Source organism: Lepisosteus platostomus, chromosome 18 (genome assembly GCF_059453375.1).
Source record: "Lepisosteus platostomus isolate fLepPlt1 chromosome 18, fLepPlt1.hap1, whole genome shotgun sequence".
Classification (NCBI taxonomy): Eukaryota; Metazoa; Chordata; class Actinopteri; order Semionotiformes; family Lepisosteidae; genus Lepisosteus; species Lepisosteus platostomus.
Window position 1 is genome coordinate 4,014,559 of NC_142628.1, and position 23,341 is coordinate 4,037,899.

The 23,341-nt window shown below is 40.6% G+C and overlaps 1 protein-coding gene across 11 annotated transcripts in view; it reads right to left on the minus strand.

Annotated features, from left to right (window-relative positions):
- Positions 1-23,341, minus strand: part of ptpn5 (protein tyrosine phosphatase non-receptor type 5) — a 47,398-nt gene that overhangs the window by 306 nt on the left and 23,751 nt on the right. For 7 of the 11 annotated variants that reach the window (XM_088610942.1, XM_088610941.1, XM_088610943.1 and 4 more), the window contains 11 exons: positions 20,734-20,850; positions 18,963-19,058; positions 18,352-18,587; positions 17,640-17,826; positions 14,470-14,554; positions 12,892-12,971; positions 12,492-12,629; positions 10,885-10,995; positions 9,122-9,282; positions 7,601-7,714; positions 443-7,102 (listed from right to left, as the gene is read on the minus strand). In XM_088610942.1, the coding sequence (XP_088467068.1) occupies positions 7,009-7,102; positions 7,601-7,714; positions 9,122-9,282; positions 10,885-10,995; positions 12,492-12,629; positions 12,892-12,971; positions 14,470-14,554; positions 17,640-17,826; positions 18,352-18,587; positions 18,963-19,058; positions 20,734-20,850 (1,419 nt within the window). In that variant the 3' untranslated portion in view covers positions 443-7,008. Of the gene's footprint in view, positions 1-51; positions 143-442; positions 7,103-7,600; positions 7,715-7,959; positions 8,070-9,121; positions 9,287-10,884; positions 10,996-12,491; positions 12,630-12,891; positions 12,972-14,469; positions 14,555-17,639; positions 17,827-18,351; positions 18,588-18,962; positions 19,059-20,200; positions 20,378-20,733; positions 20,851-23,341 lie in introns of those variants that run through there. The other 4 variants (XR_015928052.1, XR_015928053.1, XM_088610946.1 and 1 more) reach the window with 4 other exon arrangements.

Genomic DNA, 23,341 nt, shown 5'->3' on the forward strand with positions numbered 1-23,341 from the left:
TATGGAGCTACAAGCGAATAAATTAATATTTAAAGACGTTTCAGCCCCCACCTTTCTCTCAAGTGCCTATTGTGGACCTGCACCTCGAACTGTAGCCTCGCGGTTATTAACCAAACCGTCCGCTGTGGACCGTGTGTGCCGTCTGCGAAGAGAGGAAAGTAAAGAGTGCAAGAGCTGGCTGTCTCTAAAATGTCCAAGAAAGGAAAAATGTCACATTTGTTCATTTTGGCAACAAAAAAAAGAAGAAAATGACGGTTAAAAATGGGAAAGGCATTTCTGTAAAAGTTGAAGATATTGAAATAATGTGTTGACCTGTTGGCCATGTTCCTCTCAGGTGAGTTGAGGGGTACAGATAGGAAATCCTTTCTGACTTCTCTTTCCCCCTGCCGAGTATTGTCAAGCTACAGTATTTACTTCTGTAGGATAAAATTAAGAACAAACACAAACTGAAGTCTGCTTTTATTACGATGCAAAACACGTAATCTCACATTGAATTAAAAAAAAGACATTAAAAGCATCCTTACAGTAACATTGGCATGTATCTATAAAAATGCTTGCTGTAAATGTTTTCGTTGGCTGGGTTGATCATAAAAATGCATGATACTTCTATATTATCACCTGTAACAATGTTATCATTTACTTAGGATAAACAAAACACATTGATAAAGCCATATTAAATTAACATTCTACTTTCTCCTACAGCAATCAGGAACTAGGATATCTTATAGAAATAACTAATAGAAAATATACACTTAAAAACAAGAATGCAAAAGTCATTAAAAATGAATAAATATATAAATATTAAACCATACAGTGTTCACAGTTTACATAGCTGCCTTTGGACATGGAAACAGGAGTTTACTTCTCATTGGGAAACACTGTTTTGCTTAATATTAATGTTACAAAAGAAAACAATGTGATATTGTTCTGTCTTCAAAGGATAATCGAAACATCCCAGGCTGTTGTGATTTTTAATAATTGTTCTGCAGGGAAGTATACTGGTATTCAGCTCAAGCCAAAATAAAAATGAAAGACTGAAAAATAATTCCCACAATTCTGGATGTTCCCATTATTAAACAATGAAAATTATGTTCTTACATATGTATTCTAATATCTTACTAAGTGTCCAAGTATAGAACTACCAAACTATCCTAAACTGAATTCGTGTATCAGTTGTCTCTTTCTAGTAATGGGTGCAGCTGTTTTTGCAGAAGAATATCTTTCAACTTGTGAGGTGAAAGTCACAATAATTCTGAGTAGCATGAGACAGTCTCAAGACTATGGTGTACTGGAAGTGAATGTAGCCATTATTTGAACACCATCCACATCGAGGGCCTGTCACAACAACCTATGTGCACAGAGCAGTTAATTTAATATGGCTGTGAATTCACAACACACTTCTAGCAACTAAACATTCTGAAACACAGTAAGAAAAAAGTGAGAAAAGAAAGATATTCCGAGCACTTTACAGAACAGAAAAACAATAAATCTTTTTTTTACTCAACTGCCGACAAGGTACAAAAATAATCTAATTGTTTTGGTAGGTTCTGAAATATTAAAACATTCCCATTTGATGCAGCGAATTCAGGTTTCGGCTGATAGCAGAATATACTGTACTGTGTACTGTGTACTGTGTACACCAGGCCTCTTCATGGTGTGTAGAAGCCACTGACGCCTCCTAGCTTTATCTAGATTCTCTAAAACATATATCCCCAAACTAGATGATTATACAAAAGTTCTCAAAACTGAGGCTGGTTAAGTTTCTATCTAAAAGAAATGCAACTTCTCATCTTAGGATAACAATGCAATTATTAAATAAAAGTTCTGGAAAACAATATTATGTTTTCTGATAAATCCTTTTTTCTCACATGTATATTTTCATCTTGCTCTCTTTATACTTGAGAATGTCAGTACCCTCCTGCTGTTATAAATGTGGAAACAGTAATTTATTTACAGCAGTATGCACTTTGTTAATTATTTGCTTTTATTTACAAAATGGTTCTTTCTCTATCCCCCACCCTGCACAAGATAAGGACCATAAATGGCTCAAAAACATGCAACAGATAATTCAGTATGTAGTACACCTCTAAAAATGTTATCAATACATGATAGAAACGACTACTCTTCATTTTTGTCATTTTTTCTTTAGCCTAATAACATCTCTGGAATTATAAAACATTCACAGATGCAGATATTTGGGAGATTTATTCACAAAACAATGTACAGCTTTTTTGTGAAAATCTCCTTTTTCATCAGATGAATGAATTTAAATTTCACAGTGTCACTTCTTTGTGCATTAATTATTCTGCACTTATCTTGACAACTAAGTGCAGTGAAATTGAGAGAGGAGTGTAATTTGGTTTGCTGATATTCAGTAATGATAAAACAAAATGTCTGACCTAGCAGTGTGAAAAATGAGCTGGCAGGTTATACCACATTCGATTCTAGCGTGTCCAGTATTCTCCATGACCTGTTCTTACAAAGCTTTCCACTGTTTTCGTGCTCTGTGATTACAACATGTGATTTGCATCACAATGTGTTGCTGCAAGATTGTACCTCTATTGCTGTGGTTTCCCAATGTGTTCAGACTCACTGAGTGATATCTGTGATTCCTGCATTTTGTAACTTCACAGAGAAATCATGCAGACCATAGAAATATGAAGTGCAGGCTTATCATTATCACTGCAGCCTTAGTCACTGAACCATACAGACTAGTCAGAATAAGAGAAGATCATCCCCTTCAACAAGCACATGTACTGCCACTACTAGAAACCAGTCAATCAGCTGACAAACATTTGTTATTCTTCAGTAGATCAGTGTTCTCTACAATGAAGAGATAATATCACCTGTCAATTTTGGCAATATGTTGAAAGACTCTTGCTAGAAAAAGATTACAAAGGGGTAACCAGTTGATAACAGTAAATACAAACAGCACATAACAATTTAATCTTTACCTATTTTCTATTTCTGGGTTACAAATAACAGTGAGGCGTCTGCGTACTGACACAATATAAAAAACATATGCCAAATGCCTTTAGACAAATTAATTTAAAATTAAAATAATTAAGATAGAGAGCATGAGGGTCCATATACAAAAATCAGGATGGATGATCCCTCTTCTTGTTTTGGATTAATTAAGTGCAATACAATCATTTCAGTCACAAAGTGAAGTTTGAAAGACCAAACAGATTTGGATCAGAACAGTTGGAATGTGCTTCATAATTAAAGCTTGTTTCTTTGCCTGTGTAAGTGTTACTATAGCTCACATGTACTGTAGAATATGTCCTCCAGATCTGATAATATAATGGCCGGTCCAACATTTCCATCAGAATAAAAATCTATTATATACACTGTATCTCTAACGTGAGACTTTTTTTTCATTGGCTCTGTTTCATGATCACAGTCCTTTAGCAAAGCATGGTACCCCTTTTCTGATCTGTTCCAGGACTCTGAGAAAACCTGAACACCTTCCCATATAATCCCACACACTAGATTTTATCATGTCATTTATCATGTTACAGTTTCATTTCATGCTTTTAACCAAAATGCCTATCAGTTGGTCCCATTATTATGATATGACTTCATATCAGCGCCTTTTAATAAACTGGCAACTAGACGTGCTTCAATTGCATTTACAGGTGCAATTATAAAACCTATCTAAAGCCCAAATTAGTTATCTCCTGTTTTTGGGGGGAGGGTTTGGGGAGCTGGTCATGTTCAAGCGCTCCCTTCGAATGGTTGAAACACTTATTTCACCCTTCAAAAGAAACAGAATAACGTTTGTGTGAAAAGCCAAGTGATCTCCTCGCTGGAGTTGGTTGAACAAGATAGCCATGACAGAATGAGCTGTAGAAGAAAACTATGTGTTTTTTCTGTGACCTCCACATTATTACTTCTGTCTGAGGTAGGCTAACGTGCTGGAATATGAAATGCTGTGTGGGGTTTAACATTCAGTATCAATTGTTTTCCTTTATCTTGCTACTTTGCCAGAATTTCATTACAAATGTGGCTAAGATTTGTAAACATTTTATGCAGCAATCCCTGGTGGGCATTTGAAGACCAAGTACACACAGATGCCACAACATCTCCAAGTTAAGCAGTGTGTTTTTACAGTTTAATCTGGAAATCCATTGACTTGCAGATCCTACTTCTATCTCCTCTATGCTTTGGGACTAGTAAAGTATTCAGACTGCCATTTATAGAGAAGACATACTGTAGTGAAAACAAAGAAGAATTGTGCAGTTTCTTGTTAAACTGGAGACGTTTAAGAAGAAAACAACTTTTTGGATGACCCTCCATTTTGCACCCAAGATGCATCCAAAGGTTATGCAGAGGCGTTAAAAAATTAAATTAAAAGCAAAGCAACCACAGCGCTAAATTTCTATTCGGCTGCACAGAGCACAGATGGATAAAGCAGATGGACACTTCTGGGTCCGTTCCAGTTCACATGCCTGTACTGACAGCAGAGAAACAACGAAGAAAGAATGGTTGGGGATACAAGTGGCAAAGGTGGATTTATAAACGAGTTAGTCACTCTGGCTCAGCTCCCTGACGGATGGGAAACATTAAGTAGTATCTTGTTACCATAGTATCTTATTACCATCTCTACCATACAACACTGTTGCATTTTGTAACTTCTGAAAACACTTTTTTATGTCATGTTACAAAAGGGACTAACTATATCCTCTACCTTTACAGCTACAGAGCAGTAACTAGTTTGTCATATTTCACCATGCATGACAACTGAATGTGTAAACAGTACATTGGGTGTGTATACAGCATACCTCTTAACAAAGAAAGATAACTGGGTCCTAAATCAGCTGATTTTTTCTTCCCTAGACATGACTGAATAATTGTCCTGCTGTGCTAGCTGTTCTACTTTAGATCACAGACTGCATTTCCTGGACAGTGGAGTGAGAGATAACTGTAGATTTCCACTGTACTGACATGACTAATCCTCTTCCCCACAACCCCACACTGGAAATGTTTGCTATTCTCACACCACTTGTATGATTAATAACTCACCTACACTGCTCTGTGAAACAGGTCCTGCATGATGCACAAAGCTGAGCTATCAGAGCTTGATGTGTTATTGTCTGCTCTGTCTTGTGCTTAGTGTTGCTTTATAGCTTTAATGATCTCTATATCGAGGCTTATCAAGTAAATGTGAAAGAAAAACTGCATTTCACTTGCTTAATAGAAAAAGTGCTGATAAGAATTCCATGCTTACTGAAAAAAATTATCTGAAAACAGGATCACAGTTCATCTTTTTACATAATCCCTCCCTAGTACAACACAAATGGGGATTCTTTCAGAAATCTAAAGAGAGCTAAAGGTATACAGGTGTGATTTCTTCTAGCTATAATTGATGTCATCACCTGAAACAGGTAAATGATATCTATTAAAAATGGTATTTTAAAATACAGTATATCGGCATTTTGATCATTAAAAAATTAATTCGTCTTGCTTATTCAAGCCTCCTGTGGCACACAAATGACGAACATTCCACCTCCAGGTCAGAATTACAGCACCTCTGTGGTGTCCAAGAATTCATCCCTAGACCTGTCTCAATATAATGGAGGTCAGCTATAGGGGTGCTGTAATTTTGTTAATATCCAGGCTTTAGCTTTACAGAGCTTGGGCTAACAAGCAGAAAGGTTTCCCTCAATCATTGTAGGCAGCATGGACACTCAAGACAGCTACTGCCACTTGAAATAGAACAGGGATAGAGACGGACAGACATAGAGTAAGGCCATTGTGTAGAAAATACATGTGCTAGATTAACCTGTCTCTTGAGGCCTACCAGGTACAAGCTTCAAGACTGAAAAGTTGCAACCCATTAACAACACAAGGTATTGTACCAAACCAGAAACTGCTGATGAGACATGAGATTTCAGGCATCTGATAGAATGTTGTTGATTGCAGAACCCCCAGCTAGAATGTAGAACACAGAGAGAGAGAGAGAGAGAGACTGCTGATACAGGGATCCTGCCCATGCAACTCCTTCAGCTCGCACAGTGTTTCAAGCACACATGGGAAACAGAAAGAACTCGTCATTAATTCCTCAGACAGAATCGCGCATGTGAAGTATTGTCTGCAGTTGAAACACATACGGTTAGGTTGAATTCAGTATAAGTCTGTGACTTCCCTTGGTGAGTTTTAGTACTGGGATGTGCTTTATACTTTATAGTCATTTGTTGGCCTCATTGTTTGTGTCCAGGTGTACAGTGAATGAATCGCACAAATCCCGATGTTGAAATCCATCCATGCCATTGGAACCGAGGAAAGAATGATGATGATGGTGGATTTTCTTCTTCAGAGTGATGGATCAAGTCACTCTGTATGTAGGTTAAAAATTGCTGAACAGAAGCTGAGCTGGTCTAGTTCATCTTATCTGAACACATTTGCTTATACAGGCGTATTTTTTTCCTTAGTGCTCATTTAAATTTGAAGCTGAATGCATTGGATCAGTTCCATTTTCTGAACAACAACAGCAACAAAGAGTTAAGAAACCTTAAGGTGGATGCATTTGAGCTAGAATTCTTTATGTCCTCTTGGCTGAGTGAATAGTTGCCAGAATACATTCAAAACGTATATCTTAACCTGAAACTTGCCAGTATGCTTCAGTGACCACAGGAAAGAGATTTCAGTTTCTGGGTTGTGTGCACTCTCTTCAAAACAGTTCAACAATAGATCCCGTTTTATGTTCTCACCCAGTCTTGTGGCTGAAGGCTGGAATACCACAGTGCTGTGCTCATTTGAGACACCTTACCTTACAGAAAGGCCCTCCAGCAACGAAGGAGCAGATAAACGCCTCCACACTTCATTAGTACTAATGAGTAAATGTGTAGAAATGAGCGCGATGCAGAGAAGAGAAGTGGAGCAGGGTCCGGCCAGGGGGTTCTCACAGGGTCTCCAGGGTTACCCAAACTTGATAGGCAGGAGATGGCTGTATGCTGGAATCCGAGATGCCCCAGGCTCTCAGGGCAGATGGCAAGAGGGTGAGAGTTATTCTTCCGTGGGGTGAGAAAGCTGTTTCTCGTACAGGCTGAGGACATGGTGAACAAACTGGTACTGTTCCGACGTCTGAATCATTCCTCCTCTGGAAGACATTGAGATTATTTCAAACTTTTTTCACATTCAACGCAAGCTCTACTGATTGATCGGCATCTATGTCAGTCCTCTTTACACCTGTTTCTAGGGGAGCCTTCATATAGGATATTTTATAGTGAACATAAAATCAGGGAATAAAGGAGCAATAGATTCACCACTTGACAGAAACGAATTCGAGTGGAATAAATTCCAGGCGACCCTCAAAGATGGCCATTAAGATCACATTTGCCTAAAATTAACCTACATTAACAACAGCTTCTAGCAGATCAGAGCGCTATAATTACTTTTATGTGGCTCTTCTTGGATAAATATGCTTGATTCCGCTTTGGGAAATCCAGACAAATCTCGCCCACATTTGTTTGAACCACAGGTTAGAGTCTCATCATCCATGTTGCCACCTGGAGAAGAGCCCCTGGCAGGTCATCGTTTCATGCAGATCTCCTCCCCTGCGAATGCCCCTGGTAATGGTCAAGTGCCAAGGCCTTACCGGTCCAGACGCAGCTGGCAGGTGGTCTTCAGAATGTCTACAACCCCCTCGTTCTTCAGTTGTTTGCAGCCAATGGTGGTGGCGATAAAGCAGCCAGTCCGGCCAATCCCTGCACTGAGAGCACCAACCAGAATGGGCAGAGAGACATTAAATTGTCAGCTTGGAGAAGGCTGTTGCTACTTATTGCCCAACCAAAGGGCTGGACCCAACATACCAAGTACCAAGAAAGGAACAAACTCTAAATATGGTGGAAACCACGTTGAAGAGGTCATTCATAAAACCTTTTGGTAACCTGGGCTTTTGGTAACCAGTGGTCATGGTGGCAACTAATCTGATTGTTCTGCTCAGGGGTGGCCAACCTGTCTGGGGAAGAAGCTCTGCTTGCTGAGCTCGGGCAACCAGAAAGATCCAACATGTACCATCTTGCTTCCACAGGAGACAGCTGAGAAGTGAACTTTCTGCCCCAGTGCTGCACCTCCAGTGAAGCCCAGCATGTCAAAAACAAATGAAACAAACAGGAACCAGAATGGGAGAAAACGATTCTGGGGTAAGAGGTGGAAGTTCTTGTGCAGAGATGCAATTTGACAGCTTTCTCATGAAGTAGGGTTACTACATTGGTACCACAGTGAAGTGATTCACTGGTGGCGCTCCAGGCTACACGTTGCCTATCTATTCAAATTTATTCCACTTACAACAAATCTTCTTGGCCTAAGGCTGTAAGTTAGTCTGGTCTGCTGAGTAATTCATGAACTGGCTCCAGCTGATTTGTTATTGTTGAGCTCTGATATCTTTGTGGAGAGAGAGTGTGTGTAGTAGGGAGCTCTTGGGCTTTAATGTACAGGATTCTTTACCTACCAATTTAAGTGATTAGAACCACCACAACAAAGTTCATTTGGATAATTCTAAGCCGGTGGGACAGTGGTGCAGTGGTTTGCATTGCTGCCTCTCAGCGCTGGGTCCCTGGGTTCAATTCTAGACCTGGGATACCATCTGCATAGCGGTGGTAAGTTCTCCCCATGTTCGCTTGGGCTTCCTCCTGGTGCTGCCGTTTCCACCCACAGTCCAAGGACATACTTGTAATTTAAATGGCTTCTGGGAAAATTGGCCCTGGTGTGAGTCTGTGTCTGCGTTCCCTGTGATGGAACTGGTGTCACATTCATAGGGCGCCCTTGCATGCCAAGATAGGCTCCAACTACCCTGCAAACCTTCACTGGATAAAGCAATTAGAAAATGAACGGATGGATAGGTCTAAGCCCTGTTCTTGACTTTGGATATGCCTGCTTTTGTGCCTTGTCTGCTACTGCTTTATACTCCTAATCACTAGGGATACACTATATCCCTGACCATCCTCATTACTGTAGATATCATGTATCACTCCCATGGAACGTCCCATTCTCTAATATAAAAGTATCTTCTCTGACCCAAAAGCATACCGAGTAGAGTATGCAGCAGCGTACAGTGGTGCACAGCAGTGGTTCCAGTGTGAAAACATGTCTCTCAGTGCGGTGGTGGACGACGTACCTGCAGTGGACGATGACCGGACCGCTCCCTGGAGGGGCTTGCTCCTGGGCCTCCTCCACCTCCTGGACCAGCTCCAGTAGCGGGGGGGCCTTGTCAGGGGTCTTCTGATCTGGCCAGGATGTGTACCAGTAGTGTCTGAGACCCCGCTCCTCTCCCTCGCTCTGTCTCACATGCAAAGAGGGATACGGGCACACGGTTCAGCTCAGGACTGCAGCCTTGGCAAACCAGTTTAAAAGAGTTTCCTAGGTTTCTGAGGTGTGTTAAATTTCAGATCCTGCTGCACAGCCATGGGGATTCCTAACAGATTGTCCAAAGTGCACTGAGAAAGGTCTCTCGAGTATGCGTTTAAGGATGCAAGTTCAGAATCCTGCCCAGTGTTTGCCAGGTTTTCCTTGTGATCTTGACATCAGCTTCCCAGTTTGGTTTTGAGAGCCACATCAGTCTTTGACTCAATGCTAACTCTTTTGTAAGATGCCAGAGCCAGAGTTAATTTTTCTAAGGAAAATACAACTAAAAAGATCAATGTGATGAGTCGAATTGTTAAGCAACTGGTGGTTCAAAATTGGTAGGGCAGAAAAATAAAATTAATTGGCGATTCAAAACCACAACACAAGTAGAGTTGTTAAACACTTATGACTGTACCATGAAAAACTATAAAATATAATTGTAAAATGAAGAAACACCACAGTTCCATAATATGAGTCTGACACTTTTACCCCATTTCTACAGCTGGATATTTTAGTGGAACAAGTTTGGTTGAAGTACCTTGCTCAGGGTTAGAAGAGCAGTGTTTCACCTGGGATATGAACTCATAACCTTCTAGTTATAAGTCCTGACCCCTAATCACTATTCCATACTAATGGCCTAGTTAGCACTATTAATATCACTACAACTCGCGGCAGGCTACCCATTGAGAAGTACAATTACAATAGGCCCCCAGGTGGAACGTGAGCAAATGATTCACCAGTATATCATGATTTAAAAGGTAAATTGTATTGGAATGCAAGGTTTTGTGTGAGATCTGGTCTCTATAAAACATTTCTACAGTATCACGGTGAGAGTAAAGGTAAGAGAAAAAGGGTTATATAGTAGAATGCGTGTTTTGGCCTGAAATGTCACAAGGGAAAGGAATAATATTGAGATGTGAAGGAGAAATCTTGTTTCCTGGGTTCTTCATATGTCAAAGAACCACTGCTGGGTGGCCTTTTACACTTTTAAACTTTATTTAGGCTTGCCTTTTGGTTTAATTACTAACTTAAAAGCCCATTTCCAAGTATGACTGAAAGCCATGTTCTGCAATAACACACAACCAATGAAAAAATAATTAAACAAAACAGAAATTCAATTCACTTACGCAGAACATTAAATAATCTGTACCTGGACGCGGGCTGGTGAATATTTCACAAATCAAATTCTTTATGTCTGTAGCCATTTTATGTGTTGGTTGCTATGACAACAGTACTTCCAAAGTGCAAGAGAGAGCTAGATTTTAAGATATATATATACAGACAATGAAGGAAAATAGGCTTGCGCTCTAGTTTGTAAGCTGTCCACACAGCAGGTGTGACAGCCTACATAAGACATATAATTTCCTTAAATTTCCCCTGTTGGCAAACTCTGGGTATATTGTCCACCATGTAGCAAATAAATCTGATCGGCAATTTGCGCAGTTTGCCCACGGGGAAAATTGGGTTCCTTGGGGCTCCCATTGCCTGGTTTAATAACAAAAGAGAGATTATTTGCTTTTGTCAGCCTCTACTCACCTTTAGAGTTATAAGTCTCAGGCTGTAGTCATCTGCCTGTATCACCTGGTTTACAGTCATTTCAATTCCTTCATAGGTCACACTGTCTTCTGGCCAGTATTCAGTACATTTCTACAAAGAGTTAAAAGGTTTTTATTTAATTTCCTTCCAATACAACACAAATCTTGACAATACATAGTAGTATATCACTACTTATATATAGCAGGTGCAGTCATAAAGGTACACAAATATTTCCTTGAAAACAAACCACAAGCAGTTTGGGCAGACTCCTGGAAGATGACACTCAGTGTTATGTGTGGGTAGCAGAAACATAAACTACAGATATAATATGGAATTAGCCGAGCCTGGAGATGCCTCTGTTAATGTTGACAAGTCTTGTCAGTATGGGAAAAAGGCAAATAGAATATTAGGATATACATAGTATCTTAAAGTGTAGAACAAATCTAACTGAAAGTTATGTTAGAACTGTACAATGGATTAATTTAGTATATTGTATAGAATTCTGTTCACCACATTCCACATTGTTACTGCTTGAGAATCCGCCCAACGAAAAAGCAACCAGACACATTCTCAGGCTTAAAGGCCTCCTCTCAAAGGCTAAAAGAAATGGATTAACGTAGGCTTGGTCAGAGAAAACATTCTCAAAGGCAAAGTCAACTCAACGGACCTCTTTAGAACTGACAGCGAAACTTGAACCTGAAGACATTCAAGACATGACTGGATGAGATCTTTGGATCAATTAGCCACCCGCAGCCAAACATGTCAGATGGGACAAATTACATCCTCTGATTTATAGCTGCCTTTCCTTATAATCCTCCCAGCTATGGACAACTTAATTTTCCTTTGACACTAAAAGAATGTGGCAGAGGCTGGACCTTGAAGGATAATTGTCCACACTAAACAAAGAGCTTTTGAATCGATGCTTTAGCACAGTGTGTGGATTTACGCAGGGGGCTTCAGTCCCGGCTTCTAGATGATGAGCCACAGCTGGGCAGGTCCTATGAAGGCACACTGAACACCCCCCTAGGGGACGAGCAGGGACAGCCCCGGAAGGGGCGAGTTTACAGCGACAGTCCCGGAGGGGGTTGCACCTGCGTAAGGTTTTCTTTTTCTTTTCTTTTCATCTGTCCCATCATGGACCTTCACAGGGGCAGGCAAACACACACTTTTTTACGCATTTAGTTCTTGTTTTGTTTTTGCCTTACACACCCTGCTCACTAGACTGGACCCTGCTAAATAGGGTCAGTCCAGTCTGGTTGCCGCTGTGCTGTGCTTTTTCCCCAGGCTGGCCCCCGTAAAACAGGGTAAGCCCAGCCTGGAGGTCATGAGGCACAGCGGTACACTGTCTTTTTGCTTTTATGTTTTTTGTATTATTTTGGATCCCTGCTAACCTGGGCGTTGACTTTTTACCGGTGCTGGCCGCCACACACACACTGTCACAGAACATACAAAGCAGTTTGAGAGAGATGAAAAGGTTTTGTTTTGTTTTTTTTAATTTAGCCCAATCAGCACACTTGTGGAATAAAATAAAGAAATGAACAACAGGTGAAAGGCAGTTCAAATAACCACCTGTAACTCTTTTCAAACCAAACACAGCAAGGCCGCACCTCATTTTTCTCCTCGATGTTGGTTATCATGACGATGATAGGAGACTTCTCCTGCCATACCATTCTCCAGAAGTCACTGACAGTGTTAACTGTGGGCCCCTGAGTTGCAATATAGACTTTTTCCTGTCCCCTATAGCCCTGCAGACAACAAAGAGATTGTAAGTGAAGTGGCCACTGAGAGGGGCCTGGAAGGCTTTGATGAAGGGTAAGTACAACTGGACAACCACTGGCTGGGACATATTCCTTTTCCCGCAGAATTGTTCGTATAAAACTACAGATTTGGTAACCCATTAACTGTAAGCAATGTACCATTGCTTTCACATGACCTTATACAGTACACGCTAGAGAAGAATGTTTAACATTTTACAATGAAGCTCTGGAAAAATAAACCAAATCTTACCCTTATATAGTTAGCATTGATGTATGTACTAAGAAAATCATCTTCATCAGTTGCTTTAAGGCAGACTCTGCTATGAGTATCTGAAAAACACAGTATTGTATTGACCTTTGTTATCATGTATGAATCCTGGTTACAACTGAAACAATTCTCTTCTCTGCAGGCTCCATTTTTGTTTTCCTGAAGGAGCACCATACTAACTACAACCACGGTACTAAGGAGCACCGTGATTGTAGCTCTGGCCCAGATGTGAGCAGAATGATTTTGCTTTTTTCATGTGTGTGAGGAAATTACCAGGTTACTTACCCTCTGTCCCTGAAAACAAATGTCCTCATGCTCTTGCCCTGTTGGACAAGGTTTTGTACCTACACTGAGCAAGGCTATGAAATCAAGCCCTATGAAATCCCCAAGCTCTTCTCCCAGTCTTGGGAAGACCTTGGCTGACAGGGAAGCTCATTAACATACTTTTCCTGAAAGTTACTCTTTCAAATCCAAACTAGGGGTCGACTCTCATAGGTAAAGACCAGAGTTGTTTTGGGTGGCCAGAGTTAAAGTGTGTGCAATAAAGCAATTGTTGCACCAGTGTGTCCTACAGGACATAGAGACAGTGTTATGACTCCTCTGACCGAGACGCCTGGAGAACCACGGCCCCAATTTCAATCACATGTCTTCTAGGAGCGGCTTGGCCAGAGCCAGGGAGACAGAGCTCTAGAGAGACTGAGCATCACTATAACATGGGCCGTAAGAGGGACAACCACCAGCAGGGAAAACAGGACCCACTGGCTGGCCTCAGGCCAAGTTAGAAAACTGTTGATGGACCAGAGAAGCAAATTCTTTTGAAATATTGTTGGCTCCATGTATCTTTGTTTGCAGATGTTCTGAAAATGCACAATTTGTATCACAAGTTGGTGGTTTTAGATACTCATACTCATGAAAACTGAAATAGATCACCATGCATTGCGTGTTGTCATCCCTGGAAGGGTACGTAGGCACACCAGGTGTATTCCATGTGTAACCACAATGCATCACAAGTACTAAGTGGATAATTGTCAGCTAAATAACAAGCACATTTTATTTCTTGGTCTGCTTAACGACTTTGTCTTCTTCATTGAATATTTATTTAAAGGAAATGTACTCTATCCTCCAACCAAGAAAACATCATTAGGGTTGTGTTGTAAGTATAATATAGCTGTAAAGACAGAAAATAGAAAGAACTCCTGAAACATTTTTGATCTTAATGCTTCAGGAAGACAAAGATGCAAAACTAGGTTTGTGAACTGTTGTTTTTTTAGAGGAGGCCCTCAATGATAGCGATTTTGTACAATCTGATCACATTCACACAGAGCTATTAGCAATGCTCATGATAAACCCCTGTTGTGAGCTGCCTGTCATGACATATTTTGTTTTGTCAGTTTAATAAGTTGTGACAGGAGATCCAAATTAATAGAAAGCCAACAACAAAAACACTAGAAAAAGGACTAAACACGCAAATAGAGAATATGCTTTTTTACCATTCTTAAACAAATGATGTTCAGCATCTCTTAACACAAAGAAAACACAAATGCACTAGGAACTACTCACTGGGAAGAATAGTTTTGTATCGATTCTTCCGAACAACACCAGGGATGTTATATTCCTTAGGGTCCACAAAGTTCATAGGTGTCTCCTGTTCAAAATAAGAAAAATAAAGTTTGTATTCTTTTGTGATGACAGCTCCCCAATAATTATGAATCTTCATGCGTGATGGCTTTTACTGACAGATCTAACTGCACCTCAAACATTTTTGTTGAAACATACTTAGATATCCACAGAAGGCATTTGGTTGTATTCATTCCCAGATGCTGTTCCTATTGAAAAAGATAACACTGAAAAAAGTAACACTATTGTTTGCTAGTGCAAAAACTGTCAGATGCCTTTTCTTATCTGGAAGACTGTTCGGGTTTCTTTTTTTTCTTTTTTGTGCATAGAAGTACCCATATTTTGTATTTCTTTTTGCATTTTGCTGTTGCATTTTAACTACATTTCAAATGAGACTTGGGGGGGGGGGGGGGGGACTGCCAAGGTCTTCCTCACCTCTGATTCTTAAACTCATAATTATCCATGAGGTCACTTACCTCAGTAAGCCTCCACCTCACCCCCACCCCTCCACGTCCCTTTCGATAGCTTCTCTCTCTGTGTGAGAGCACTATCTTCCTTGCCCTTTAGCCAGGCAGCTGGCCCTCTGCCCAGAGAGTTAAGCCAAAGCTTCTCATGTCTGACGTCTCAATAAATGTACTGGGTGATGTTATTCCCAGTGAAATTTCAAATCTGTTGTCTTCTCCTAGTTTTTGTTCAAGCTGTTACAGTGCTGTTTTCTCTTATGTGTGCGGTTAATATTCTCCACAGCTTTGCTCTGTAGGCCTCCGCTTCACAGGTCTCTCTGCTTTCCTAGCTGTTGCAGCTGCTGGGATAGTTCTTGTGAAGCGGAACTGTCTAGAGAATTCTAGCCTAGGAAAGCTACGAGAAAGGTCTTGAATAATGAAGGTCATGAATACTAAGTAATGATGTACACGAATATAAAGAATGGAATATTTATTATTTTTCTTATGATGCCCCAGCACCTGAGTGGGTAGGCAGTGCCCCCCAATGCTGGCAAGGGGAAAATTAAATGGGAAACAGAAGCAATATCTGGTGGCACAGCATGTCCTTGCCAAATTAGGATACAAAATGCTCTGACTTCTCACTTGCAAGCACGAGGAACAGCTCAGTGTTCACAGTTTACAGTTTTTAGCTTCTAATATCTTGGCCCCAGATCCACAAAAGGGTTCTGAATAATAAATTTATCACAAAGCAGACATTCCCGAAGCTTTATTTAAATGGGTGTCAAGCCGTTGGACAAGAGATATATAAAGATATATAAAGCTTTTTCAATCTATGTCATTGGTTAGATTCCTAAAATGTTTTATTGAATACTTTTCACAAATATTAAAATAGGAAATACTGGATTTTACACAGAAAACAAGAGTCTGAAAATAAATTAAACCGTAGCAGCTGCTGTTTGATATCTGACTGGCAGTTGCCAGATATTGGAAACATGAAAGTGTTAACATGATTGCTTACTGTTTATTGCATTAACTAAGGGATTAATTCACTGCTAGGCTGAAATCTCAAACAGTTTACAGTGTTCTACCCATGTCAGAGAATGTTGATGTGTTTTTTTGTAGAAACATAATCCTATGGTGAGCCTCTGCTGAATCTTTGGTCATTTTGTTGTAACAGCAGTTAATCTTGAGCTCTGACCCTCACTAGCAGAAGCAGACTGAAACTGGATGGAGGTAATCCTGATAAAACTGTATTTTGTAGTACAAAAATAGCCTTTTTGCTTAATGGATGTGTAGAGGGAAACACATGATGTCAATGACACAGACAACGTGACAATGAGCTAATCAGATTTGATTGGCAAATGTCATGCATCACTTCCTTCAGCATTTCATATTGCTGATGTACAGTCCAGCTTTTGTCCCCAAGAAGATACTGACCAATGCAAATGAATAATTATGAAATGGCAAGCTCGGTTTCCTCTTACCGAAACTGTATTTATAACAGTCAAAATTCTTCTACTGCACCTTATAGAAAATACTAGGGGAGGCTTTGAATTACTTGCTGATGTTTATTATATATATATATGTTAACTCCTGATGGTGTCTGAGTTGTTTAAGGCTTCCACACAGCAATTTAGATGTCCTGTGCAGCAGACGTATCCCTGAACTCTTTATTTCTGGAAATTAAAACTATTTGTACTTTGTTTTTGTTGTTTTACAAGCTTTGGAATCAAAAGAATAATCATCACGGTTAGTGCAGAGAAATAGGGAATGCAAGCGCAGACCCAATAAGGTGTGACTCAATCATTTTTCAAACAGTTAAGCACTCTCTTAATTGGGCTCTGGGATATACTGATTAAGGAGAAGGGCTTGTTACCTGGAGGGTCCCAGTTCAAGCCTACTGCTTGGAGGTGGCTCTGCAGCAGCAGCTGTTAAACACATTGTTAACCACCTGAGCCACTTGGCATAAAGGCCTGTTCTACTTGACTAATTAGAAAAAGAAAAGAGAAGCAGGAAATTTCAGCCAAATTTCTAAACATTATACAGTCCAGTCTGTCCAAGGTCGAGTTCAAAGTCAGCACGCTATAAGTATTAGATGTCAGTACAGTACATTAGCATGACAACACAGCATTATGGAGGGGCACCTGGCAGGTTGGAAGAGGGTGGCATAGAGGTGAGCTCTGCTATCTCCCAGTGCCTGGGTCTAGATTTCAAATGCAACCTGGGGTGACCAGAGCTGGGAGTTTTCTGTATGTTCTCCTTGTGTCCAGGGTCTTCCCCAGATGCTCTGGATTCCTCCCAAGGTCATGCTTGTGTGTGTGTGTGTGTGTGTGTGTGTGTGTGTGTGTGTGTGTGTGTGTGTGTGTGTGTGTGTGTTCTGTGATGAACACGTCCCAGCAAAAAACTGCTTTCTGATAATGGGAAGGTGTGACAGTAGGATTATGATGCAGCAGCGATTTCTGTTTTGCACCCCTTGCGTCACTCCAATTGCTGGTGTGCGGTCAAGCCCTGTCTACACTAGAAGTCCTACGCATTCTGTAGAAAACTGGAAGCTACATAGGAGCTATCTGCAATGCACATCATGGACCTCCTGGGTCTTGAGAAGAAGCAGACCGAGGTGACTGCCAGCAGAAGAGTTGCAGGGACTTCCGGAGAGCGAGAGCTACTCACGAAGAACTCGGCCTGCAGGGTGAAGGAGTCCATCGCCCGCTCGTGCAGCTCTGCCGCTGTCAGCACGTTGGTGGCTCTCTGCAGGTACTCGCGCGCCGACTGCTCCCGCGGGGACAGCATGCACCCATAGGACTCCGTGGAGCCAGGGGTGCACATGTCCAGGGTCAGGGACACGTTGGACCCCCTCCTTCCCACGAGGCAGAGAGAAATGGAGCGAGCACAGCAGAGCAAGGGATAAAGCACAGTATTGCTTTCAGTTTCAGGGTGAAGTAACCCCAGCTCCAGGTCGTGAGGTGAGGTTTACAGGTAACATCGGGAGGTTTGAATTGTTTTCTTTAATGTGTATCAATGATAATATTTCTTATAATATGATGAAGAGAGGAAAGATAGCAGCACATTTCTGACTGCATCAGTTTCCCAAGACAATTAAAAGCATTGCATTCTGCAGGACTGTGCCTAAAATTTATGGATGCATAACCCGAGTAAGAAATACATACTCTACTATATGTTATCTCTGTTTTATGTTTCTGTAATTGTGTCATACGGACAAAGTACATTAGCAAAAGAAAAACCTTTAACTCACAACGTAACAGGAAGTACTGTATGCTATTTGGTGGGACCATTTCTGAATTTAAGAATACAATCCCACTGCAAGTCTGAAACCAGCATCCACTGAAGGGTTTCTAGGGGCGATGAGCTCCAGGGAACTGACCTCTCCTGCAGGCCGACAGGCTTGACAGTCAGTGTGGCTGGATCGGCCTCGGGCTTCATGTCCATAAAGCAGTCAAACACAGGAGTCTCGGGCACAGGGTTCAGGTCAAAGAAGTCCTCCTGCTTGCCGTCTGTCCACTCGGAGTAGGTGAAGGATGGCTGGCGGCTCATGGACTGGCGGCGGTCATCAGGAAAAGCAGGGATCCCTGGAGCGATCGTCCTCAGACAGTAGAGTATCTGGAGATGGGACAAGCAACTGTGGCAACCAGAAAAGGCTTCTGGTGTGACGTGAAGCACTAAGCACTAAGGCTGCCGGTGCTTCAGTAATATCGTTTGGATTTGGGTCCCATTAAGATGTTAATGACAATTATTGGAGAGAGCAAAGGGAATAGAGTACAGTAAGATTTTTAAATGTTGTGTTTTGCTTGCATATTGAATTAGCAGAATTTCCATTTTCTGTGCTCTTGCAAGAAATTCATTCAAAACTAAGCACACAATATGTCGTTTCTTAGGGTCAGGATCCTCTTGGAATGTGAAATCCAGCCCATCTGCCAGACGAAATAGCAGGATAGGATAAATGACAGTGGGATTAGCATCAAGGTCCACACCTACCCCTATCCCAAGGACAACTATGCCAAGGAACACTGTAGCCAGCAGGGGGCACAAGCTTTCCATTCTCCACAGCTCTTTCTGTAAGGATGGGGATGTCTGAAGATTATACAAAAGAGGAAAACAAAGCGAATTGAGAAGACTAGTCAGGCGAACAGGACTGGAACATTCATATTTCTGAAGTGCTGCAATTTAAAGGTTGTGCCAATACAAATATAACAAAATTTGCAAATATGTACTATTTGAAAATGGAATATCACCAGTATATCTTTTGTATTCTCGTACGCACATGTGTATAAAAAGCACAGCAAATGCTTAACATACTTTTCCTGCTTTTTTTCATAATTATCTCCAATATTGTATATAATGATAGTTAACATAGAAAGGATTATAGGTGTATGATAGATTTTACTCAGATTAATAATGTACAATATGATACTAAATTAAATCTATAGATTATCTGCCCTTTTGTGGGTTTAGGACACATCAAGCCAAAATATACCTATCTGAGGTGGTAATTATATTTATACTACTGATAAAATGATGACTTTTCTTTTTCAGTTATATGCATAAACAAGTCTGAGGTAACTAGTTATTCAGAAAAAGCTCTTCCTCATGTTTCATCTGGTTTTCCTCTCAAAATTATCATGTTAAACAAAGCTCAACTGTACTGTTTATAGTTTTCACCACAGGTTTTCCTGTGGTTGTGATTAGAAACTACCAATAGTTTTTGAGGAAACCTGCCATTGTATAAATGATTTATTATTCTAGGGGAAGATAATGTTATAATAATGTTAACCAGACGGGGTTATTCTGAAATCTTTCCATCACATTAAAGTACTTTTACAAAGCTTGCAGCTTCAGAACTCTGTGTGTACAATATCCTATACTTGCGAAATCCCAGATGTTTGCAAATTTTATGAATCCATGATGCTCTAGAGTTTAGACCTCAAACTATCAATAAAAGATGATACTCTGGCTTCTTTCAAGAAATGGTTGGAAGAGATCCCCGAACGTCTAATGGTCAAACAGGCTAAATGGACAGAAAAGCCTCACATTTGTAACCATTCTTAAGTTCTTAAGGGCAATATTCTGTAGTAAATCTGCAGCCAATGGCTGTGCTGGGTTGCTGGGTTCTGCGCTGGGTTCTGATATTTTTCAAAGCAGATGAGAGTTTGTGTGTCACATTGTGTGCTCAAAGAATGTAGCTGCACCAGGGTCAAAATGAATGAGAAACCCACATGGCTTCCAAGTAAGTGAAGAAGTGTTGTGGAGATGACTCCTCCACGCTGTGTCCTGTGGGGAACAAATGTCTCAGAAAATAGGCTAGTGAACTAATCCCCAAAGAAAATGACTGTCCTTGGATTTGAATTTGAAGGTAGAAGTTGTAGCTCTTTCAAATTTCTATGATCCTTGCAAGCATCCGAAATTAGTGTCTTGAGAGAGTGTGATCATTTTGGGAATTTTGAAAACTGTGGCTGCTTTTGTTTTACTCTGTGTTTTAAATAATGAAAAACAGAAATATTTGCATAGTCATTTAATGCAATAATGCATAAGGGATCACTAAAGAAGAATGAGAGAAAACCTTGTGGGGTAATTTAATGATAAATTTTAAATGCAATTTGAAGATGCTTCATTTATATTTGAGTCCTGTGACTTTTTATAATAATTGAAAGGTAGACTGCTAGACTTCTCAAAGGGAAAAATAACTGTTGCAGAGAATTTATACATCTGGGTTGAGTAATCTGGATTGAGTCAGCATCATCATACCCACCTCCTCCACTGAATTGTATGCTCCTAGTGGTGTCAGCAGGTACTGCATCAGATCCAACACTTTGTGAGCTGCAGGGAAGGCTTCATATCCATTGCACATGTACAAGATCCAAACACCCTGCACATAAGAGCAAACAGATATGTCTCCCAAAGTACTACTGTTGATTTTTATTTTCACAGTATGCTGCTTCCTCCTGTGGAACTAAAATGCCCTGAAACTTAATAAATGTTGTTTTGAAACACAAATTCAGGAGGAGATCAAAAGCTCTATTTCTGCCAAAACAAATTTGATCTCTTTTGGGGGTCCTGTCCGCCCCATTATTACAATCACATCGACATTTCCTCTGCCGGGCAAATGCAACATTTTAATACACTACCCTGATTAGTGTTGTCGTATCGTTGCATTAATTAGAATTTGGCCAAAGTACTTAAAGAGACTTTTTTAAACAGAAGTTTAAGAGCGGGTCCAATTTTAATCTTGCCTAGTTCCACAAAAATATCTCACCACCTGAGCACATCTTTTCTCTCTCCCCTCCCTCTACCCCCACTTCACTTTGCAGCAGCTCCTAGCTTATTCCTTACAAGGGGTTCTGTGAGCCTTCACCTTGAGGTCAGGTTGCCATTTCCTTAGCCAGGTGAGTTAATGACAAATTTGAAATACCTTATCCCTGTCTCTCTCTAAAAAAAAGGGTGGTGCAGTGGCTCTGTGGCTCAGGATCTGCGCCAGTGGATGGAAGGTTGCCGGCTCAAATCCCGCGGCTAGTAGAGGAATCCTACTCAGTTGGGCCCCTGAGCAAGGCCCTTGACCCCAGCTGCTCCAGGGGCATTTAACAATGGCTGACCCTGCGCTCTGACCCCCAGCTTCTCTCCCTGTCTGTGTGTCTCTTGGAGAGCAAGCTGGGATATGTGAAAAGACGAATTCCTAATGCAAGAAATTGTATATGGCTAATAAAGTGATCTCATCTCTCTATTGTCTTGTCACAATAAATAGAATTTGATTGTACTGAACTACAATAGGAGATACTTTTGTCATGATTAACACTACAGATGAGCAGTGGGCCAAGCAAGTATCTACACGGTAACTATTCACAACTAACATCTCCTATTGGTCAGCGCCGGTTACCGTGGTAATTAATTCTACAGGAGTCCTGTATCACCTGGCAGTAATTATCCACCACACCCACCTCAGGTGGTTCAAGACTACATAAGCTATATGCCATGTGCTTGGGTACTCTGTCATAGAGTTTGCTATGTTTCTAACTTTGTCCTGAGTTCCTGAGCTGTGACTGTTTGCTTCCTAACTTCTGGACCCTGACTATGCTTTCTGGGTTCTCCTCTGATGCTTTGTACGGTGTCTCTTGATTTTGAGCTTTGTTTGTCCCTGTTTATGACTCTAGACTGTGATCACCATTGCTATGCCTGTATGTCTCCACTGCCAGCTGCCAACATTGTGCTGTTTACTCACTTTTCTGTTTGCTTGTGTGCTTGTATTTCTCTGCCTGCTCTTGGGTTTATTTCACAAAAATGTGTCAATGTGTTACTATCTCCAGCAGTGAAAATTTAACACTTTACAACTTTGACTCAAAGAATTATTTCTGCAACATTTTTTCATTAAATTGATCAATAAAACATTCAGAAAAAGCAACACAATATAGTTTACACCAACCAAAAGGAAAAAAAAGCGAACAAGTAACTTATAAATAAATTATTATAATGTGTCCATTTATCTTGAAAACATTCAGTGCTGAAGCCGGCCTAGTTAACACATCAGGGAAGTGGTTTCACAACCAGTGGCAAGTGAAATCAACCAGCTTTTAATCTGTGGAAAAGCAGTGGGTTGGAGTGGCAGTCAGTGTTGAGTGTAATTGATATTTGAAATAGGGCTGTCTATATAGATTGATTTTAAGTATTGAATGAGTGTAAAATTTGGGATGAAATTCTATGTTAAAGGAAGGTGACACAAGCTTACAGAGGAGGAGATATGGAATAAGACTTATGATAATATTTAGGATTAGTGATGGAATATCAGTGTTTCTGAACAGGGTAACCCTGTACATTGGTCCGAGTAGCAGGGAATATGTTTTATAATTATTTACAGACAGAGGTAAAACTCTGAAATGGATTTTAAAAGTTTTTATTTAAAATGTCTACGACAGACGGAGTGGATCAGGACAGATCAGGACCCCAAGGAAGAATGATGACATAAAGGAAAAGTTAGCGAAACACAATACAGAAATGTTAGAAAATTCATGACGCCAGAGGGATGCAAATTCTTTTCTACTGTAAGACTTGAAATGTGGGCAGTGTGGCGCCAGGGGCGTGTTGGAGATCCAAGTGGCAGAAAGCAGTCATTAAAGAAAAGTGACGCATGCCATCGCTTCAGAGACAGGATCTCAGTCTTCAGTCCACCATCAGTAGAAGTCTGGGTTAACACAGTGCTGCTGAGGTTTTACAGAAGAGTCAAGGTCAAGAAGATAAGTGACAGAGATGCAAGCAGCTTTGTTTCAGTGACTGAGTAGGTATAAAAGTGCTTGCATTGAATAAAAGCCAAAGAAAGCGAGGAGAATCATGTTAGCACAGACATGGCTTGTGGCAAGGATGTGAGAAAG